Source organism: Syngnathus floridae, chromosome 1, assembly GCF_059516105.1.
Source record: "Syngnathus floridae isolate MCC-2025c chromosome 1, RoL_Sflo_1.0, whole genome shotgun sequence".
NCBI lineage: Eukaryota > Metazoa > Chordata > Actinopteri > Syngnathiformes > Syngnathidae > Syngnathus > Syngnathus floridae.
In genome coordinates this window covers 19759214-19777502 of record NC_142413.1, presented here as the reverse complement: position 1 = coordinate 19777502, position 18289 = coordinate 19759214, and the positions used below count along the sequence as shown (strand labels likewise).

Here is an 18289-nt window from a genome sequence, read left to right as displayed (position 1 = left end):
CAACAGGGGCAAAAATAAAACAAAAAAACTGCTGAAATCCAGGTATGAGTGAAAATGTTATCAAAAGTGATGATCAAGTGACTACTACACCATGATAAAACATTTAAAAAAAAAAACGTGGGCTTGGCCGGTTTGGAGAGCCATGCAAAATTGTCAGCTCCCGCCCTTATTTCAACACACCTTATAAGGCAACAAACAAGACACAGCCAGACCCAGGTACATGAATCTTAATTAAATTCCAAACCTACTAGTTGGCTTTGACTTAAAAGATCTTAAAAGTCAACTGTTCTCCAAGAATAACTCGCATTGAAATCGCTAGGCAAAGGTCCTGTAGAAACCCCTTAACATGATGTCACTTTTGCTTTGCATTATAACAAAACCTCTAATCCAGAATGCATTGAAGTCCATTAAAAGAGGGAAAACTACCACTAACCTTAAATGAACAGGGTGCAGGTGACCAGGTCTATCCCACAAAGTATCAAAATAAGAGTCAACATCAATACAACCAATGAAAAAGTCAAAAACAAAAGGTCGAAAAAATGGTTTGGTGAGGTGCCCTGGAGGATAATCCAAAGAAAGCCTTTCAAGGTGTGTAACAACCAACTGCAGGCCCACTCCACACGTACTTTCTCACGGCGACAAACTGTAAGACGAGGTGGGGGGGGGGTAAAAAAAACAAACAAAAAAAAAAAAAAACAAGAAGAGACGACAAATGAGTTGGAGGCAGAAAAAGGAGAAGTGTCGTGAAGTGAGCCGTCCTCTCCCTATGAGTCACGAAGCCTTGTCGCCATTGGTAGAGAGCGGCCCCCGGGCAGGCGCCTTGTACCTGGCCAATCAGCACTCGCTTAGGTGCGGAGCCCTGCAGGCAAATCTGCAAAGGTGCATTCTCTGGGATTTGATGGAGGTGAGGAGGGAAGGGGCGGGGGGAGGGGTGTGGAACTCAGCCACGGGGCCGGGCTGTGAGAAAGACGATAGACGGGTTTCTCCTGCAGCAGAGGAGCCGAAGGTAAACACAGGTACACACCCACAGTAGACTTTGACCTGAGAAAAAAAGTGAGGCCTAAAATGAAGCCTTCACGTTGAAATGTGAGCCTAATAGCCTCGTCACAGTGGGTAATTTAGCAAGGATCGTCCGAAAAAGTCCAGAACAAATAAAACCAACAACTCATAAAGCAACTACTGCTTGTAGGAGACACAAAGAATGAAGCCATCAAAGACTCCTCCCCTCACTTGAAAATGAAGTGATCACGTTCCATCACAAGACACGCTGACATCATCTCAGGCTCCATTGAGATTCACTGTCACTGTGCAACCAATGTCGCAAAGGTCAGGGAGTGTAATACTGGTGACACTTCAAGAATGAAGCCAAAATAGTCACACAAAAGACCTCATTAACTAAGAATAGTCATAGAATAAAGTTGTAATTGCTGTACGAATATCGTAGATTACAGTCACTCTCAATCAGATTCATGTATATTTGGACAAAAATGATTTTAAAGGACAAAAATATATTTTTCAGACAAAAAGGCAAATATTTGAGCTCAATCATAATAAGAGAATAAGTCATATACAGTGGATAGAAATTTAATTTGACCAGTAAGCACCCTGTAACCTGAAACATTTTGCAAATCAAATACTGCTCCACGTTAAAATTAATGCTAGTTCAACTAATTCGTTACAGTGGTAAAAAGAAGTTATATTTACCTAGTTTTTATCAGTGTGTGTTTAAAATAAATATGTAAGTGAAAACAGGGGGGTTGGTTATGGTTGCTTAGCTGGGAAATGTTTTATCGCGCTTAACATAGGTGGACACAAACAAAGAGACAAGTCAAAAACACTTGGAGCAAAGCACATAACACTTAGCTAACGCTTTCAAACCAGACCTCAGCCATGGAGTGTTTGTCAAGGTTCCACCTCCACTGATGGTACAAGAGTTCGCTAGTGACGGTGATAGTGTTCATGAGGCTTCATAGTCTCAATAAATCTTCCTCCATGCAAGTTGCCATCTCACTGCATGGAGAGATAATGGCCGCAGCTTCCCATAATGCAATGTGGAAGCCATGTGGCATTGTGGGATGTAGCCGCTTTTATCTAGCTATTGGTATCCATAGCAAATGTGAACAATGCTCTGTAATCAGGTAGTGAGATGACATGTTAACATGCAGGGAAGCAAAAGGGATTTATTTAGACTACGAAGCCTCAGTAACACTATCGCCAGCGAGAAGGTGGAACGAGATGTGGCTAGAGGCCGCTAGCTGGTGGTTGCTAGCTTCTGCGGAGGAACTGTTTCATGCTTTCTACCAGTTTTTAACTTGTATCATCGTGTCCACCCATGTTAAAGATCTTGGAAAAGCAGTACACCATTAGAATTGTTATTACTATTGCAATAGTACAGATGGTAGTTTGGACCAAACCAAATTACACAGCTAGATCCTAAACATGAAAGCCATGCTCAGGTTCAACAGATAATGTATTTCCTTCTTTTTTCCTCAACAGCAACACTATTAGGCTTTGTAATAACACTACTGCTTGCCGTTTTCACTTTCTTTGGAGGCATAGGATACTGTGGGTTAATCTAAAACAAAAACCAAAAATACATGCAAAGCATGACAAAAAGTTCAACATCCGCATCCAGGCCAAGACAGCTCACAAATTGAACATTTTTACAACAGCTGAGGTAGATTTTCTTTTAACATTTTGCGTTTCATCCAATTTGTATTTTTAAATTAAATTGACAATATTTTATTTTAATATATCTTTCATTATTAACTGAAGAACTCATTTTTTCATGAATTTTGTGCTCCAGCCAACAAGAATGAGGTATTTAAAAAAAGTTACGAGAAAGTCCCAAATAAGGACAACGCCTAATGCAATAAACTAAATGGCAGTAACCAACAAAGAATATACAGCATTCAAAGGATTATGGCAAAGCTGATAGAAGGATGTAGCTTTAACCTACTGAGAAGAAGCTGAAGAGAAATGACATGTGAGCAAACAGGAAGCTGTGGTCTGTGGTGAGCACCAAAAAATATCATTACACATTCCAATCTGTACACCCCCTTTATGTCAAGCTACATTTGAAAGCTATAGGAGGATTATCATGCTCTGCACATACACATACAGTTAAACGATTATGCAAGCGAGTCTTTTTTTTTTTTCCTTGCAGTGATTTTACATGATCTCTACAATTTTAGGACAGTGAGAAAGTGAAAATTGCACGAAGAACTACTTTAAAACACTTGGTTTATTCAATTTAGATGTGTTCAAATTATGTGGAAACATTAAAACTATATATTTGTAACTATATTGCAGATTTTAACCGATCACAAGTGGGTCTGAGCGGTATCTCATATAATAAAGATTGTTCCCCTCCAAAAGTATTCTATCAGTGAGACCTGTACATTCATTTTTGCAGTAGACTGAAAACATTTGAGTTCTAACAAAAAGATCAAGTGTTTTACTCACTAAACAAAATTAAATAAACAAATATAATTGGTTAATAAACAGCAATCATAAAAAAAACGTTTTTTTAATACACTTCAATGCAAATGAAATTGTAGCAGATTATTCAATAAAGCGATGGAATAATTAATAGAATAATAAATTTTGAAATTATTCAATAGCGACAGCCCTAATTGGAGCTTTTGAGATATTTGCATTTTGATCTGAAACACAAGTTTGAATATGTTTGAACACATCCAGCTTTCCTTTGAATCAAAGTATTGAATATAGCAATGCTTGAAGATTGCCATGAGCCATACTCAGGGGTCTACAGAGTAATTTGCAATAAATTATATATAAACATACATACATACATACAAATGCACATACATACATGTTGTGTTGTAATCATACACTGTTGTTGTTCTCTTTTTGAAGCAGAGGAACTAAGAGGACAATGCAAGGGGGAACTACGGTGACAGTGAACTTGAGTGCTCAATGTAACTCAGTCCACAAAGTGTTTTTCAGCTCTTCACAAGTGTATTTCCCCAAATGGATTGAAAATAGGAAGCAAGCCTTTCAACATTTCGTTGACTCAATAAGGTCATTTGAATTGCACAGTGGCACACACTAACAGACACGCACCGAGGGCCCCACATTCGAGCTAACCGTGTGCATGGATGGAGAATTTTCATTCTTTTCATACATATTTTTGTAACCGATGGTAGTTAGAAAAGGGACCTTTGCGCCGCTGTGGGCGTGAACACAGCTAACTTGCTTCTTGGCCAGTGGAAGCGTCTTATCTCACTGCCTTTGAATTCAGCTCGGAAAAGGCGTACAATCAATTCAATGATTCTGACTTGGACAATGAATTGTTTTTGTCGGACTTTGTAAGGTAATGCCTTACTGAACATGAGGGCTGCCTCGCTCCAGAGCTGGAGTTGGGGTACTGCCATGCAGCTCCTCGGGCTCGGCTATTGTTGGAAACCTCCTCGCGCGGACATCATTGTCTCGTTACCCGACCTAATTGCTGTCGCGCTCCGGTGGAAGTGAACTTTGAGCCACTACCCCCACCAAGGCTTACAGCACAAACACTGGCTTCATTCTCTGGCCTGGTTGGAGCTTCTGGTCACCACCGACAACGCCACTATTCCTTATCCCAGCTGTTCAGGGGTTTTTTTTGTTGTTTTTTTTCCCGATACAAAAGTGTCCCTGATGTCTTGAAGGGCGCCATATAAATATATTTATTATCATATTTATTGTATTTACATGATAGTTATTTAATAAAAGTATGAGTATTAGTAAAGAAAAACTGACTTGCAAGAGAGAAATGAAGCAAGCACCCCATTTACTAATTTCATATTGTGAGCTATAGCTTATCGTTGCGATTCTATTTTCGGAGGTTGAAGTGGGCATAAGTACACATGTCCACATCAATTTTGGAGATTACATGTGATATACACTCAGTTATTTAAACTGTAAAATTTTCACACAACAAATGCAGCTGAACATATCAATTAAAGTGTTGTTCTGAAGAAAGACATCAAGTGGAATGAAGATAACGCCCTAAAGCAGGTGAAAGGATACAATGCATTAATCATACCAAGGAAATGTTGCTCCTCCTGCCTTTAGACGCCGGAACAGAGGCCGATTAGTTTTTAAGTATTTCAGGAACTCACCAGGAATCTCAGCAAAGTATATCCAAAATGAGGAAAAGCAATAAAGTCAAATTACTTGGAAAGTCCAAAAAGGCCTTCATTGCTCGAATGACACATAAGTCACACATGCTACCACTTCTGGGTCACGTGAGCCCCTTTTAAAAGACACACCTTTCAGCCTTCTCAATAAAAGATGGTCCACTGACTATCATCATGTAAAAACACAAGCCCTTTATTTTCAATCTGTGTCCTTTGAATATGAAAACGCAACTGCTACGCACCAAACCACCAGCGTACGCACATTTTGTCTTTGCAACAGTCCACTGAAGCATGGCATTGTTTAAGTATCAGAAAGAATCAAGATCATTCCGTTAAGAGTTATGCCAGAGTACTGTGGACTCAAACTCTGATAAGAACATCCTTGAAGGCCTGAGATACACGGGGGCTTTGGAGGACAGGCTGCATTATTTGTGTGGCGCGGAGGTCGAGAAGAGGAAGAATGTCTGGAGGACCACAGGATAGGCAAAGAGTATCAAAAACCAGTAGAAGAGTGAAAAATGTATAATTTTTGATTTTAGCTGTCAGTCTCACTCCCAAGATGATAAGATGTGTTGACCGAGCATGACGACACAGTGCTCCTAAGTGCAGTGTGGATGCTACTATATAAACAGTGTATCAGGAATCATGTGATTGATCTGATTCATCGCAATGATGACACAACGATACACAGGACTATAAAGTGTTACGGTAGATCGAGTTAACCGGTGTACATAATATTCATCTGTGTAGACATTCATCAAGATAATGATTTCTCACAATAGTTATCAAAAGGTAACAAATACATATATATAACATTTTACAGATCTGTGCAAGTGTTTACGTTTTCAAATGATGACTTCTACACAGGTCACAGGTGAGCTAGTGTAATTTTACAATATGCCCACAGGTTACTCATCCGGCAACCATGCCATCATGTTGGTGAACCTTGTATGAAACTAACACTTTATGTCAAACAAGTCATTTTTACAATCTGTAGGAACAAAATACATACAGTACTTCCATTGTGTTGAGGGTCAATTTAACCTGCTAAGACTAATATTGATATACTTTATATGCAGTAGCTTTTACAGTATTTTTTTATTTACCTGGTATATGAAATATATTTCGTGATTGTTACACATGCAACAGGTCACTGAGCCATAAGTATTTTTGGTGTAAAAATAAAATAAAATAAAATAAAAATTAACTGCAGTATGCATGCCAAGCCAGCAGCAGGCACTGCAGCAGTATAACTTTTATTATTAGACATTAAGCTTGCATAGGGTACATACAAATTTTAGAACAGGGTCATTATTCTAGCATTTATTTTTTACATGATATAACACTAGAATGTACTTTTTCACAGTCATTATTCTTTCTTTAATTTTATAAAAGGGAGAAGTCATCAGTTGATAGTAATGAGTGAGGGTGTCAATCTTTCCATTTACTGACTGCAAGTCGTGTGGACAGGTCACCAGCAAATTCTATCACATTCTCAACGAGGAAAAATTTAGTCTGCGTGGTTTTGGAATGTGGGAGGAAGCCAGACTAGCCACAGACACGCCAAACAAGTGAAGGAAGAACATGCGAATGAGCCCAGAGCCGAGAACCTAACTCAGAACCTCCAAATAGTGAAGCAGATGATGTTTGCAAACACATTGCTCGGCAAGGTTTGTGTGACTGTGACCACAGGGTAAGTTTTTAAAAATGGCGATAAAAGCAAGCTAGCTAGCAACTGGGGCATGAAGCAAATGCAGAAGTTTACATCTCGACTCAGGATTCCTTGTTCTTAAAAAAAACATAGTTTTCTCTAATAGCTTGGCAGGATTTGTGTGATTGTGCCCTCAAGATAAGCGTTTCAAATGACACTGAAACAACACACCTAACAAGCAGCCAGCACACCAGGTTAACATATTTACTCAGTACTCCTTCTCAAAACGCACAACAGACTATTTGACACGCTGATGTGTGAAACATGAATAGATCTAATCCTTATTACTTTTTTTATGCTGTATTATAGTGCCAAGGCTCCATTCTCACAGCTGCACAACAGGAAACAGGGGAAGAGGCAGAAAACAGAGTTTAATCACACTTTGGGAAAATGTAAACACAACACAGTGCAATCTGGTAGAACGAGTGGAGCAGCGCCAGAATTGCGCCAGTGCAAAATGGCCAGTGGCGAAGGCAGACTGCACTAGCTGAGTGCAACTCATTAAATATAAAAGACACTGCTCTCTGTAGTCAGATATCGTCCACACAAGAGGCCATTGCTATGTTACATACAATAGCTGTCTTCTATGAAAACAACATAAACACATATTATTCAGTTCTAATCAGCACAACAGCTCCGTTTTACTCCAATGACCAGGCTGGTAGAGCTACAGCTCATTATTATTACAAGAGCAGGCCCGGAGCAAGCATATACATTCTGCACTCTAGTCACCCAGGGCCAGGATTATAATAGCCATTGGCTTCTTGCAGTTCAATTATTCAACAAACCTTGAGGATGTGTGTCATGCTTAAATTAACTCAAAAGACAAAAATCATTGTTCCAGTAAAAGAGAACCTGTCGACCCGAGCCACTCCTCATATGCACGTCGGCCCTACGAGCTTTCAGCCATCATAAAAATATCAAAGCAGTGTGGTTAAATAACGGCATGGCATGCTGCAAGGGTGAATCATCACAGCGGAGGCAAAGTCAAAGGCTATGTCATGTGTTGCACAAGCAGGGGAAACACACAAATGTCATCTAATTCCGACTGTCAAAACAAAAACAGGACAATTTTAGACTTATTTAGATTCTCTTCAAACAACTTTGGCACTGATTAGCGGACTGGAAAAATGAATAAACATTTTGTGATGTTCAATCTAAAGATAGTCAAATTTAAAATCCTTAAAAACATACACAACAATAATGTTATTAGTTCAATCAAGGAAAAAAACATGGTAGCAAGTTTATAGGTAGCTGCTGCAACTTCAACAAAGCACTTTATATAATAAGATCAAACATTAACTGTTTCTGTCATTTATTTTGAAAGCCTTACAGTAAGTAAGACCTGAGAAGTGCTAAAAATGTTGACCAATTATATTCGTTATACTCTGATTTCCTCAGCAAGTAAATGTACTGTGTACTATGCATCGCACCATACAAAGTAGCCATCTGTTAACACAGATAAATTGAAAATACTTATATTATGTTTATATTATATTATTTTGTGATAACACAAAACTATTGTGCTGCCTCCTACGGGGACTGGTATTAAAAGTAGGCCTATTTTCTTAAAACTTGGCCCTAAATCTTGACAATCCACTCACACACCAAAAGAGAAAGTCATACAGGGTGAAGGCTGTGGGACACATGCTTGCCAGACATGAAGTGCGAGAGAGGAATGAGGGAGCAGGTGAAACCTCCCTTGCCTCTCCCCTCTCTCAACCTGACGTCATGCACAGCAGCAGCGGCCTCCAACATGTCTGACGGGGTGGAATTCAACTGTCACCATTACAGGGAGCTCTCTCAACTGTCACCATTACAGGGAGCTCTCGCAGTTTCCTCCAACGAGGTTGAAGACATGAGGAAAGTGCCCCAGAGAGCGGCGGGTGTTTTCCCACCAATTAAAAGGGAAGTTAAGGCAGTTTTGATTCTCCTTTTCCCCAAGTGAGTTCTTAATATTGTGCATGTCATTTGTGTTATCAGCCATCTCGTGGCACGGTGGTTTCAAAGCATTATGAACATTGCCACCTTGTGGTTAGGACGGAGGTGTCAAATTACATAGTTTAATATGTACTATGTAGTCAAGCAGGGCAACAAATGTAATCTAATGACCACTTCTTGCACGGATTGCTAGTATTATTATATTGTCTCAAATACGCAGAATAGAGAGGAGGACATTCCCCAACTGCATAGATAAAGAAAGAAATACATTTGACTTATTGCACTCGTCTGGGACTCATCCGTTCTGAAAGCTTTTTTGAAATTTGAGCAGCGCTGTCTTCCAAATAGCTTATGAGCTCAGTTTGTCTTTTTTGTGAAGTCTGATCGATACTTGGAGAGCCATTAAGGAGGCTGAGCAGACCTCAGACAAGCAGTACAAGAAAGGCTTCAATGAGCTTTGCTCAATAATAATAAAGAAGGGCAGAGAGTCTTTGCTCTGCAGGATCACACTTGAAGGAGTGACTTCGCTGTCACGGGATACGAAGGCTGTCGGGAAGCCACATTCTCTAATCTGCAGACACACAACCACGCGCGCGCGCACGCTGATGAGCATATCAGAGAGCAACAGCATGGCGGGATGGTGTAAAAACAAATGGCACAGGCGAACCTTCGCTGGAGTATATTTGGAAACTCTTGCTGGGGATAATTGCTTTCAGTGGATTGGAGTTTCCAATTATCCCTCGACCAGCGATCCCACCATGGGAAAACTGGACGGGAGGAGGGGACAGGATTCTTGTCTGTCGTTCAGTCTCCCCCTCCCACCACTAGCGTCACTGCCGCCTCCTCCGAAGGGAGCCGGTGACCAATGAGGTCGGGCGAGCGCGTCCCATGACAAAAAAACGTCTTGAGCCAAAAATGTAAACATCTGGGAAACATTTGAGAATCCCCGGGAGACTCGTATTGATCACACACACAATAGTGTTTACTGTATAGCAATGTTGTAAGTAAGTAAATAAAACAGAGGGAGTTCACTGAGGTTTTCATCAACATTCCTCCTAAATCCTATCTTGGAAAAAATAAAGCTGAGAGGGTGACATCATGTGAAGGCGGTGGCCTCGCATAAGCACCTGTGCTTTTACACCACATGACTGCCGTCCTGATTAGGGTAATTTTGTAAAAATGATTCATGACATGCCGACATAGGTCTACGCGTCTCTCTCAGCAACAAACCCTTCACAAACCCACTGGGGAAAAAATCCATCAGATGCTTGTGGCTGCCATGTTTTCAAACAATAAGAATAAATGTCACACTTAACATCAGCAGTGAGCAAATTCTACAACCCCAAAACACAAATATGCAAAGATTGTGCCACATAAACTTAGACATGCAGTTACCACTACCGGTCACAATAAAGGCGTGAAGATCTGGGCTGTAGACAGGTAGACATGTAGTGATTACGTCACACATGGATGTGGTTGGCAATAGCCTAAGCTTTTTCCAATGGCACCACGAGCAAACACTTTTGTCATTCGACCAAGCTAATGGTAGAGAAAGCAGGGTTGAATGTCAACTTCAGCTTCGTTCTCTACGCTCATAGTTTAAATGTGTGAAGTGTCAGTCGAAAAGATATTAAGTAGTTTTGTTTTCTAAAGGAGACGGAACGCCAGCTATAATGTCAATTCTGGTACGTTGATTTAATAGAAGGTAGAAATCAAACTGTATTGGGTCACTGTGGCTTACTTTTCATGAATAAAACATCTTGGGGGGGGGGGCTTCGTGTAAAACGTTCGACAAGCACCAGTCTATAGCGACGCAAGTAACCAAGCAACAGGAAGCACTCACATCATGAGTTAAGTTTAATCAACTTTAGACCGTCTCTTAACAATCATTTGCTGTTATAAATTCATCCATCTTAATCCCTTTACCAGGCGCGATCACTACTTAAGATATGCATTTTAACGCAATAAATGGGAATAATAGACGCACTGTTTACATCACAACAGCGAAATATGTTTAATATGTAAACTTGAACACTCACCCTTTAGGAGACGACGATTACTTAGATGTTCCCGACGTCTTCGGGAATTACAATAAATGAGAAAAATAACAGCATTATCCTGAGACGAAAGGCGAGCCGAGGCTACACAAGCGGGCAGCGGTTGAAGCCTCCTCCTGCCACGGCTCCCTGCCTGGCACAACGCTGACGTTCTCTCCAATAACGCGTGGGGAATTCCTAGCAGTCACATTTTCCTGGGAAGCGATAGTCCCCCTGTGCCGAAAAGTTTTTTTTTCTTTTTTCTTTTTTTAATTCATCTTCTTTTTAGTCTGGAAGAAGTATGTAAACGAATATTTTAGAATATCAATTGCAATATCAATGTCGTTATCTTTTCTCTCGATAGACTAGAAGGTGTGTTTGGCTCGTTCTTTTTAAGTCAACGCAGGTGTGTCATATAGATCTATATGGAAATCTCCCTGGGTTGAGCAACTGTGGAGTCCCCGTCGAAAGGCGGAGTCCCGAACGGGAATCTAACTCGCATCGTCAATCTGAGAAACACAGCTCCAAAAGGATAATTAAGCCTTTTTCATTGTTTTGTTGCCCAGAGACTGTAAACGCCAGTGAGTGGAGCAGCACTCCCTCTCGTGGCTGTTGTTAGTAACAAAATCTCTTCCCGTGACAGCGGTCCTCGGCAGACGTCGCAGTATTTAAAGTGAATATAGTAACGGTGAGAAAAACTGTGTATTAAAGTTAAACATTCGGGATGAGTGGACAGCCTAAAAAATTCAAGTGCACAAAAAAAAAGATATTGTCGCTTGACACATGACGTAAACGTTTCTAGAATGTTCCATTTGTCGTGCTAGCGCAGTCAAATGCTGTAATGTTAAATGTTAGGATAATATATTACGCTCATTATGCTTTTACATTAATAACCATAAATCTAATAAATGAAAGATACAGTGTAATGTGTATAGCAACTTATAAATCAGTAAATGTTGGTCAAATAGCAATAATGCCCCCGTTCTAATACTTATGGTTGCGTCCGAGGGCGAGCGGCTCAGGCAGCCAAATATTTGACAAACTAACAATCGGCGTCCAGTTAGCTTAGTGTCGAATCTAATCACTTATTTAGATTTAAAACAAACTTCCCCCTACTTTATCTCGATCCCCCGTGCACTCGATACGTACATTTAAGCGTAAGTGTGTAGGATGTCAACTCCGGCGAGACGACGTTTAATGAGAGATTTTAAACGGTAAGCGAGACGAAAACAAGGCAAGAAGCTAAAAGCTAACATTAGCAACCCGTGGGCTAGCCCGTCAGCGTTGCTACATTTACACACTTGTCATCACATTCTGTGGTATTTTGAACTACCCATTTCTTTCGTCGGAGTGTTGTTTAGTTTAAAGCGTAAAGTCGACGATGTTAGATATTGATGGGGTGAATTACAAATGGAGACAAACGGCTTACATCGACACTTGTGTTAGCACTAGTGTTAGCATCCCATGATACGTATGACCACAGTTGTCAGTCAAGATTTCAGGTGATGCGTTTACGTCCTTAACGTATAACGTATTCAACCCAAATCTTATTTATGCCTTTTAGCTATAAGTCATTCATAAGTCATTAGCGACAGTGTTGATCACACCACTGTTATTACATCAACTTATTTGTATGCTCCATTCGTAAGGCTGCAAGAAGATCCTCCAGCTGGAGTCAGCGGGGCCCCCTCAGAAAACAATATTATGGTATGGAATGCTGTCATTTTTGGGTAAGTTGGTCCCTAACTTAATGTAACAGGCTTTCTGATATTAAACGTCTCTCTAACATGCTTGTCTTTCTTTCATAGGCCAGAGGGAACTCCTTTTGAAGATGGTAAGTCTTTTGTCAAACATCCAGGTCTGTTAAATTTACAAGGGACGTGCACGTAAACTTAAAAGTTTGTATTTTTACAGGGTTCTTTGTATTTTAGTTACTGCACATCCTTATGCCACTGCAATGCTAATAATTTTCTTCCTTCCAGGAACATTTAAACTTACCATAGAGTTCACAGAGGAATATCCAAATAAGCCCCCAACCGTGAGATTTGTCTCTAAAATGTTTCATCCTAATGGTAAATGGATGAAAGTCTTGCATATCCTGTATTAGCTCAAGCAATCATTGTATACTGTCAAAACTAACGAAACACTTTTATTCCTTTTGTAGTATACGCCGATGGCAGCATATGCTTAGATATACTTCAGAATCGTTGGAGTCCCACTTATGATGTGTCTTCAATATTAACATCAATACAGGTGCCACAATCACGACGCTGGCTATTGTCACTATTCTCCTCGTCCGCTGACGTGCTTTTGTTGTGTTTTCGCCAAGTCTTTACTGGATGAGCCCAACCCCAACAGTCCGGCCAACAGCCAGGCAGCCCAGCTGTACCAGGAGAACAAGCGGGAGTATGAGAAGAGAGTTTCTGCTATCGTTGAACAGAGTTGGCGCGACTGTTGACCCACGTCAACGTCATTGTTGTCGTGGTCCCCGCCATGAACAGTGTCCGACCTCTAGTTGTCAACTCATCTCACAGTATGCGTTTTGCCACCCTCTCCTGCCAAAAGAAACTGTCGGTTGCCAAGTTTGTACGCTGTCGGTCGTGTTTGAGGCGTTCACTTCTGCTGAATGCCATCATCAGGCTAAAATGTGTTTGTTTAAAAGAAAAAAAAGTTAATGTACCTTGTTATATCTGGGTTACTTGTCTCTTTTTTTGTGTGCAAAATGGCTGCTAACTATGTGCTTGCTGTAAAACCACCTACTGTTCTTATTTTGACACAAACATGTATTTGTGGTTATTTCTTTTTGTTGTATCAGTGTGCTTTGTTTTGCCTTCTGAAAGCCTTTCAAGTGGGACTGATATTTTTGATTGAAGCATTAGAATTAACCTGACTTGTGGATTTCAGATGCTCTTTGTGTTTGAGTACGACACACAAGACATGACTGCCCCATTCACTGACAAAATGCTGACATTTAAAGACTGAGGATGTTTCTTTGCTAAGCTATTTCACAATCATGCAAAATTAGTGATCAGAGTGAAGTATTCATACAAGATGATTTGTCCTTAAAGTTTACACTGGTAACCCATGTAACAAACTGTACATTTTCTTGTAAATAAAACGATCTATGTTACAAGTGTTTCCTTTGAAAGAAGCAAGGTTTTGTCAAGTCAGTTTGATTTTATTTGCTGTTTGTTTATTTGCAAATATGTCTGGACACACATTTTGACAATGCAAATGTAGCTCTTGTACAATAACCATGGAAAGGGCTCCGAAAATTCAGTGTGCTGCAAAACAAATTATGCCTAACTCCCATCAGAGTTAATGATCTCGTAGTCCTATTGTAACATGAATCGACTTGCATTACATGTTTTACACACAGTGAAACAGTCCCTTAAATTTTTGGTGACTATGACCCTCATCAAGACACTTAGACGCAAGCGTGCGCCAAGGTAAATAAAGGTGACATGTAAACATATCAAAGTTAATTGTTTGGGGGAATGGAATGCAGGAACCCTTAAGACCTTATTTGTAGAGTCCAAATTGATAATGTGGATTTGTGAAGTTAAAGCTCACAGCTGGAGTTGATATGCAAATCAGTGCGACGTCTGAGGTTTGACCAGTTCGTAGCGACCCACTTGCCCTTCCTGCAGGAGCTGGCCAATGAGCTTATTTTTGTCCACTCTGCGACTGACGACGAGGTAGCGATGCCTGCCCTGCCCGCACGACTTGCTCCGTAGGCCGTACTTGTGAGACACTAGGTGGATCCGCTGGCGGTCATCGCTGGTCAGGTCGGTGGAGAAGTGCAGATCGTCCTGGCGGTCCGACCTGGCGTAGTCACTGATGATGCTTTCGAGTTTCCGTTTGTTGAGGCTGCACTTGTTTGAGTCCATACCCAAACCCGCCCTGGAAAACTTCTCCTTAACTTTGATGGGCTCGGCGATGCCTTCTCCGTCTCTGCCCAAACCTCCACCTGTCCAACCCATCTTCCGCAGCAGCTGGTTCCCAATGTTGTCCTCTTTTATCACCTGATTCATGGCTTCCTCTCTCGAGCGATCCTGGATCTCCGAACGGGAGATGGCCTTGGCGTGACTCTCCAACTTCATGGTGGACTTCACCACTGCCTGCGTCTTTCTCAGGGTGTCTACGGCCTCCTGTGCCGCCAAGTGCTTCACCTGCTTTTTGGCGCCTACTCCTGCTGCCACAAATTGTTCATCCAAGTACACTTCGCACCTCCAGCGATTATCGGACAAACAGATGAACTTGTAGCTGGCCTTCATGCTGTTGAACTGAGCCGTGTCATTGATGATGCACGCGGCGTTATCAGAATTCTCCAAGATGACCACCTCACTCAGATGTTTCTTCCTCGTGCCGAATTGCCCAGCGGAGGATTCCGACTGGTCATGTCCCCGGGTGTGCTGGCGCGCTCGCTGCCGGCGCGGTTGATTCAAGCGCAGCTTTGCCAGGGCCGCTTCTGCCGCAGCGTGCTTAGAGTTCTTTTTGGTGCCGCTGGCCTGCGCCACCATTTCATCCTGCACGTAGACGCTGCACATCCAGCTGAGGTTGGGCAGCAGCTCAAACCTGTAGTCCACCTTCATGTGACAGAGAGCGGCAGAATTGTTGAGAATGCAGATGGCGTCTTGGCCATTGCCCAGGACCACAAACTCCGTCCAACGCTTGCGCATGTCGGGCTCGTTGGGGCCCTTAAATTTGGGATCGCCCCTGATCCTCGGCTTGCGAAGAGCGGGCGTTAAGGCGGGGGCAGGGCAGCTCATCTGGCACACCACAAGGTCGTTGAAAATGTTGCCCTTGTGCTTGCGTGGGATCACGCGCAACTCGACAGGCTTCATCAAGAGCCTGACGGCGTGTTCGGAGGCGCGGTCCCTCGCGCCGATTTTACTGAAAGAGTAGCCCGTGGCCAGATAGACTCCCTGACATCTCAGCTCGCAGGCATAGCCATCTGTCATAACTTTGCGGTTCTTGGGTAGGTCGGCTTGAGGGATATGCCTCAAGTTGACGTAAGTGTACTCAGGGTTGGTCCCGAAGATCTGGATGCTCTCACTCAATATCAAACTGTAATTCAGATCCTCAGTTCCGGTAATGTACTGAGGATGCGACAAAGAGCCCGCCAAGGCGGTCGGCAGACTGGTAATGAGCCTGTTCTTCTCCATGAAAGTGAAAGGACTGATAGGTGGCGGCTGCGGCAGCAATTCCTCCGGCTGAGAGTCGGCAGGCCCGCTGTACGCTCTGTTATGAGGACGATCCGTGTGGCTGTACCCCAAACCCTGCCGTCCACAGTCCCAGTCGCCTGATCTGTTCCCGCCCCTGTATCCATTGTGCCTGTACGGCTGCGAATAGAAATCTGTGTTGCAAAAGCTGTGGGTCTCATACTTCTTTGCATAATCTTGTTGAATTGCTGCCATAAAGTTAGATGCGGAGCCTCGGCCTCCGTAGCCTAAGCTGACTGGACCGCCCGAAGGAACGTTATTCTTGTGCCGTTCTCGATCTCTACGGAAGTCAAAAGCAGGCCTGAAAGAGGAGGTGCTCGGTGCTCTGCCCGTGCTACCGTAGGAAGCGTGTTCATATTCCCTGTATCGGCCAGCATACGGGTCAGTACTTCTGGGGTGGTCACTGCTTTGGGGCTCCTTATCGTTCTCCTTCTCATCTGGGCCATTTCCTACTCCACCAGCGCCAATACTGCTGCTGCCGCTAACAAATTGCACAGGCTCAAATCGAGGTCGCATACCAAACTTTGACACAGGCATCTTCCTCATGGGCTCTTCTCCTGCAAATGTGATACACAAAAACTTAGTGAGTAGACCATCAAAAATGACACTTTAATCGGTGCTTCTTTTGCTTAGCTTTTGGATTTGACATGATAGTGCTGCTGTGTCGTAGGGCTGAAAATGAAATGGCAGCTCTGGGCAATTCAACTAATATTTAATGGGTGCGCAAGTTCTGTTGAGGCCAAATTGTGTCCAAGCTATTTAAGTGAATTTTGCACAAGTGATCTTGAATTCATATTCCAGTTCAATTCAATAAAACTCACCACCACCAGGAGAAATGCGTCTCTTTTTTGCTTGAGAGCTATGACTCGGGTCATAGGAGTGCATTTCGCCTGCACAGCTGCCCTCTGCCATCACCAGCAGCGTCCGGTCAAAACCAGGCCATACCTGTAAAGCACAACAAACATGGCAAAAACATGTTGCATTAGGCAAGGAATAACGACAATTCAAGTCGAAGAATTCATTGAGTGATGTTCATTCTCCTTGGGATGTCCTCAGTTAAAATATAAGACGTGGTTTGAGAACTTACAAAAGTGAACAATGAACAGTCTAAATTTATTAATGTTCCGACATAGACCGAAATTCGGTTAACGCCACAGCGTAGGAACATAACGTCATGAACGGAGGAACCCCTGTACTGCATTTGCGTGCCAAAACTATGACGTCATCCAGTTTACGTAGGATTTTGGAAGTCTGTCTTGAACTTGTCATGTTCGTCTTTGTTCTTCATCCTGACCCTCCAGTAAGGCCTATTTAGTACTCGGGAAGCAAACGATAATTAAACGTTACATAACAATACGGATGGGCAGCAACTGTTGTGCTGTCACGTTAATGTACCCGAAAAGATAACGAGTATTACGTTCCACGTCAGATTACAGCAATCCAATATATTGGATTTGTAGGAAATCTGATCGTTTTAGTTGAGGCTGTATATACGACTGACTGGATAAGCAGGCCGAGTTGGGTATCCGTAAGCGTTGCATGACCCAAATGCTTCGTTTAATAGACTGCTATGTGTGCGTGAGTAACTGCTTACCTTTCTCTGCAGGTAGCCTGTGTCAACTCACCCGTTATTTTTTAAGTAGCTCTAAATACAACGAATACAAAAAAAAATAGCCGCCGTGTTAGCCTATTTTAGCTAACAGGCTTGGAGAGCAACTTGCTGGCTATGTATTATGTAGATTACCGGATCGTTGGCGTTCTAAAGCGTCTACAAAGAAAATAAGGACATTTCAGGTCGGAGTTACTCGAAAAAAGCATCTCGGGAAGGACGTTTTGTTGACGCTGTTAGGGCCCGTCCTTTTTCTACTCCCGCGAGCGTGGCATACATGCTTCTGTCATGGCGGCACTCTGGTCCACACAGTACCCATAATGCTTTACGGCATTTTTTTCTTCTTTCCTTTTTCTCACGCACACATTCACACCTTCATATGCGGGAAAACGAACTCATGGTGTCTGCACAAAAGACAGGCAAGTGTACGACCTGCACCATCAGCGACTCCCTGCTTTGCGGCAATTACTCCAGTATTGTGCTGCTGCCACAAAGATTTTTTTTTTAATCATCGAATGGGTAACTTGGTTACAAATATTCACTCATTCATTTCCCGAGCCGCTTAAGACTCACGGTGGTCGCGACGTGCTGGACCCTATCGCAGCAAATACATTTCCAAATTTTGTTTT

At 42.3% G+C, this 18289-nt stretch overlaps 3 protein-coding genes across 6 annotated transcripts in view; 1 reads left to right on the top strand and 2 right to left on the bottom strand.

The window, feature by feature from the left end:
- Positions 1–11362, bottom strand: part of elf1 (E74-like ETS transcription factor 1) — a 40471-nt gene extending 29109 nt beyond the window's left edge. Inside the window, exon 1 of one of the 3 annotated variants that reach the window (XM_088384185.1) lies at positions 10830–11362. The gene's annotated coding sequence lies outside the window, so the exon portion shown is untranslated. Of the gene's footprint in view, positions 1–433; positions 829–1883; positions 2028–10829 lie in introns of those variants that run through there. The other 2 variants (XM_088384191.1, XM_088384177.1) reach the window with 2 other exon arrangements.
- A 393-nt stretch (positions 11363–11755) lies between these two features.
- On the top strand, positions 11756–13959 carry ube2a (ubiquitin-conjugating enzyme E2A (RAD6 homolog)). The gene is made up of 6 exons (XM_088384261.1): positions 11756–12040; positions 12476–12556; positions 12635–12660; positions 12809–12898; positions 12991–13079; positions 13156–13959. The coding sequence occupies exons 1-6, from the start codon at positions 11997–11999 to the stop codon at positions 13282–13284; spliced, it is 459 nt and encodes a 152-aa protein (XP_088240387.1). The 5' UTR covers positions 11756–11996; the 3' UTR covers positions 13285–13959.
- A 38-nt stretch (positions 13960–13997) lies between these two features.
- On the bottom strand, positions 13998–17990 carry nkrf (NFKB repressing factor). Of its 2 annotated transcripts, XM_088384170.1 has the most exons (4): positions 17796–17990; positions 17646–17696; positions 16873–16996; positions 13998–16608 (listed from the first exon to the last, which is right to left on the bottom strand). In XM_088384170.1, exons 3-4 carry the CDS (start codon positions 16961–16963, stop codon positions 14420–14422), a joined length of 2280 nt encoding a protein of 759 aa, XP_088240296.1. In that variant the 5' UTR covers positions 16964–16996; positions 17646–17696; positions 17796–17990; the 3' UTR covers positions 13998–14419. The 2 variants fall into 2 exon arrangements, with proteins under 2 accessions (XP_088240296.1, XP_088240289.1); XM_088384163.1 differs by having other exon boundaries at positions 17646–17989.
- Between the last annotated feature and the right edge of the window lie 299 nt (positions 17991–18289).

Bases quoted from the DNA above. Each gene is read 5' to 3' on its own strand.
- ube2a (XM_088384261.1), top strand. From the start codon at position 11,997: ATGTCAACTCCGGCGAGACGACGTTTAATGAGAGATTTTAAACG. The intron at 12,557-12,634 runs GTAAGTTGGTCC...TTTCTTTCATAG, and splicing joins TGGAATGCTGTCATTTTTGG to GCCAGAGGGAACTCCTTTTG. The intron at 12,661-12,808 runs GTAAGTCTTTTG...TCTTCCTTCCAG, and splicing joins GGGAACTCCTTTTGAAGATG to GAACATTTAAACTTACCATA.
- nkrf (XM_088384170.1), bottom strand. From the start codon at position 16,963: ATGGCAGAGGGCAGCTGTGCAGGCGAAATGCACTCCTATGACCCGAGT. The intron at 16,609-16,872 runs GTGAGTTTTATT...TCACATTTGCAG, and splicing joins ACGCATTTCTCCTGGTGGTG to GAGAAGAGCCCATGAGGAAG.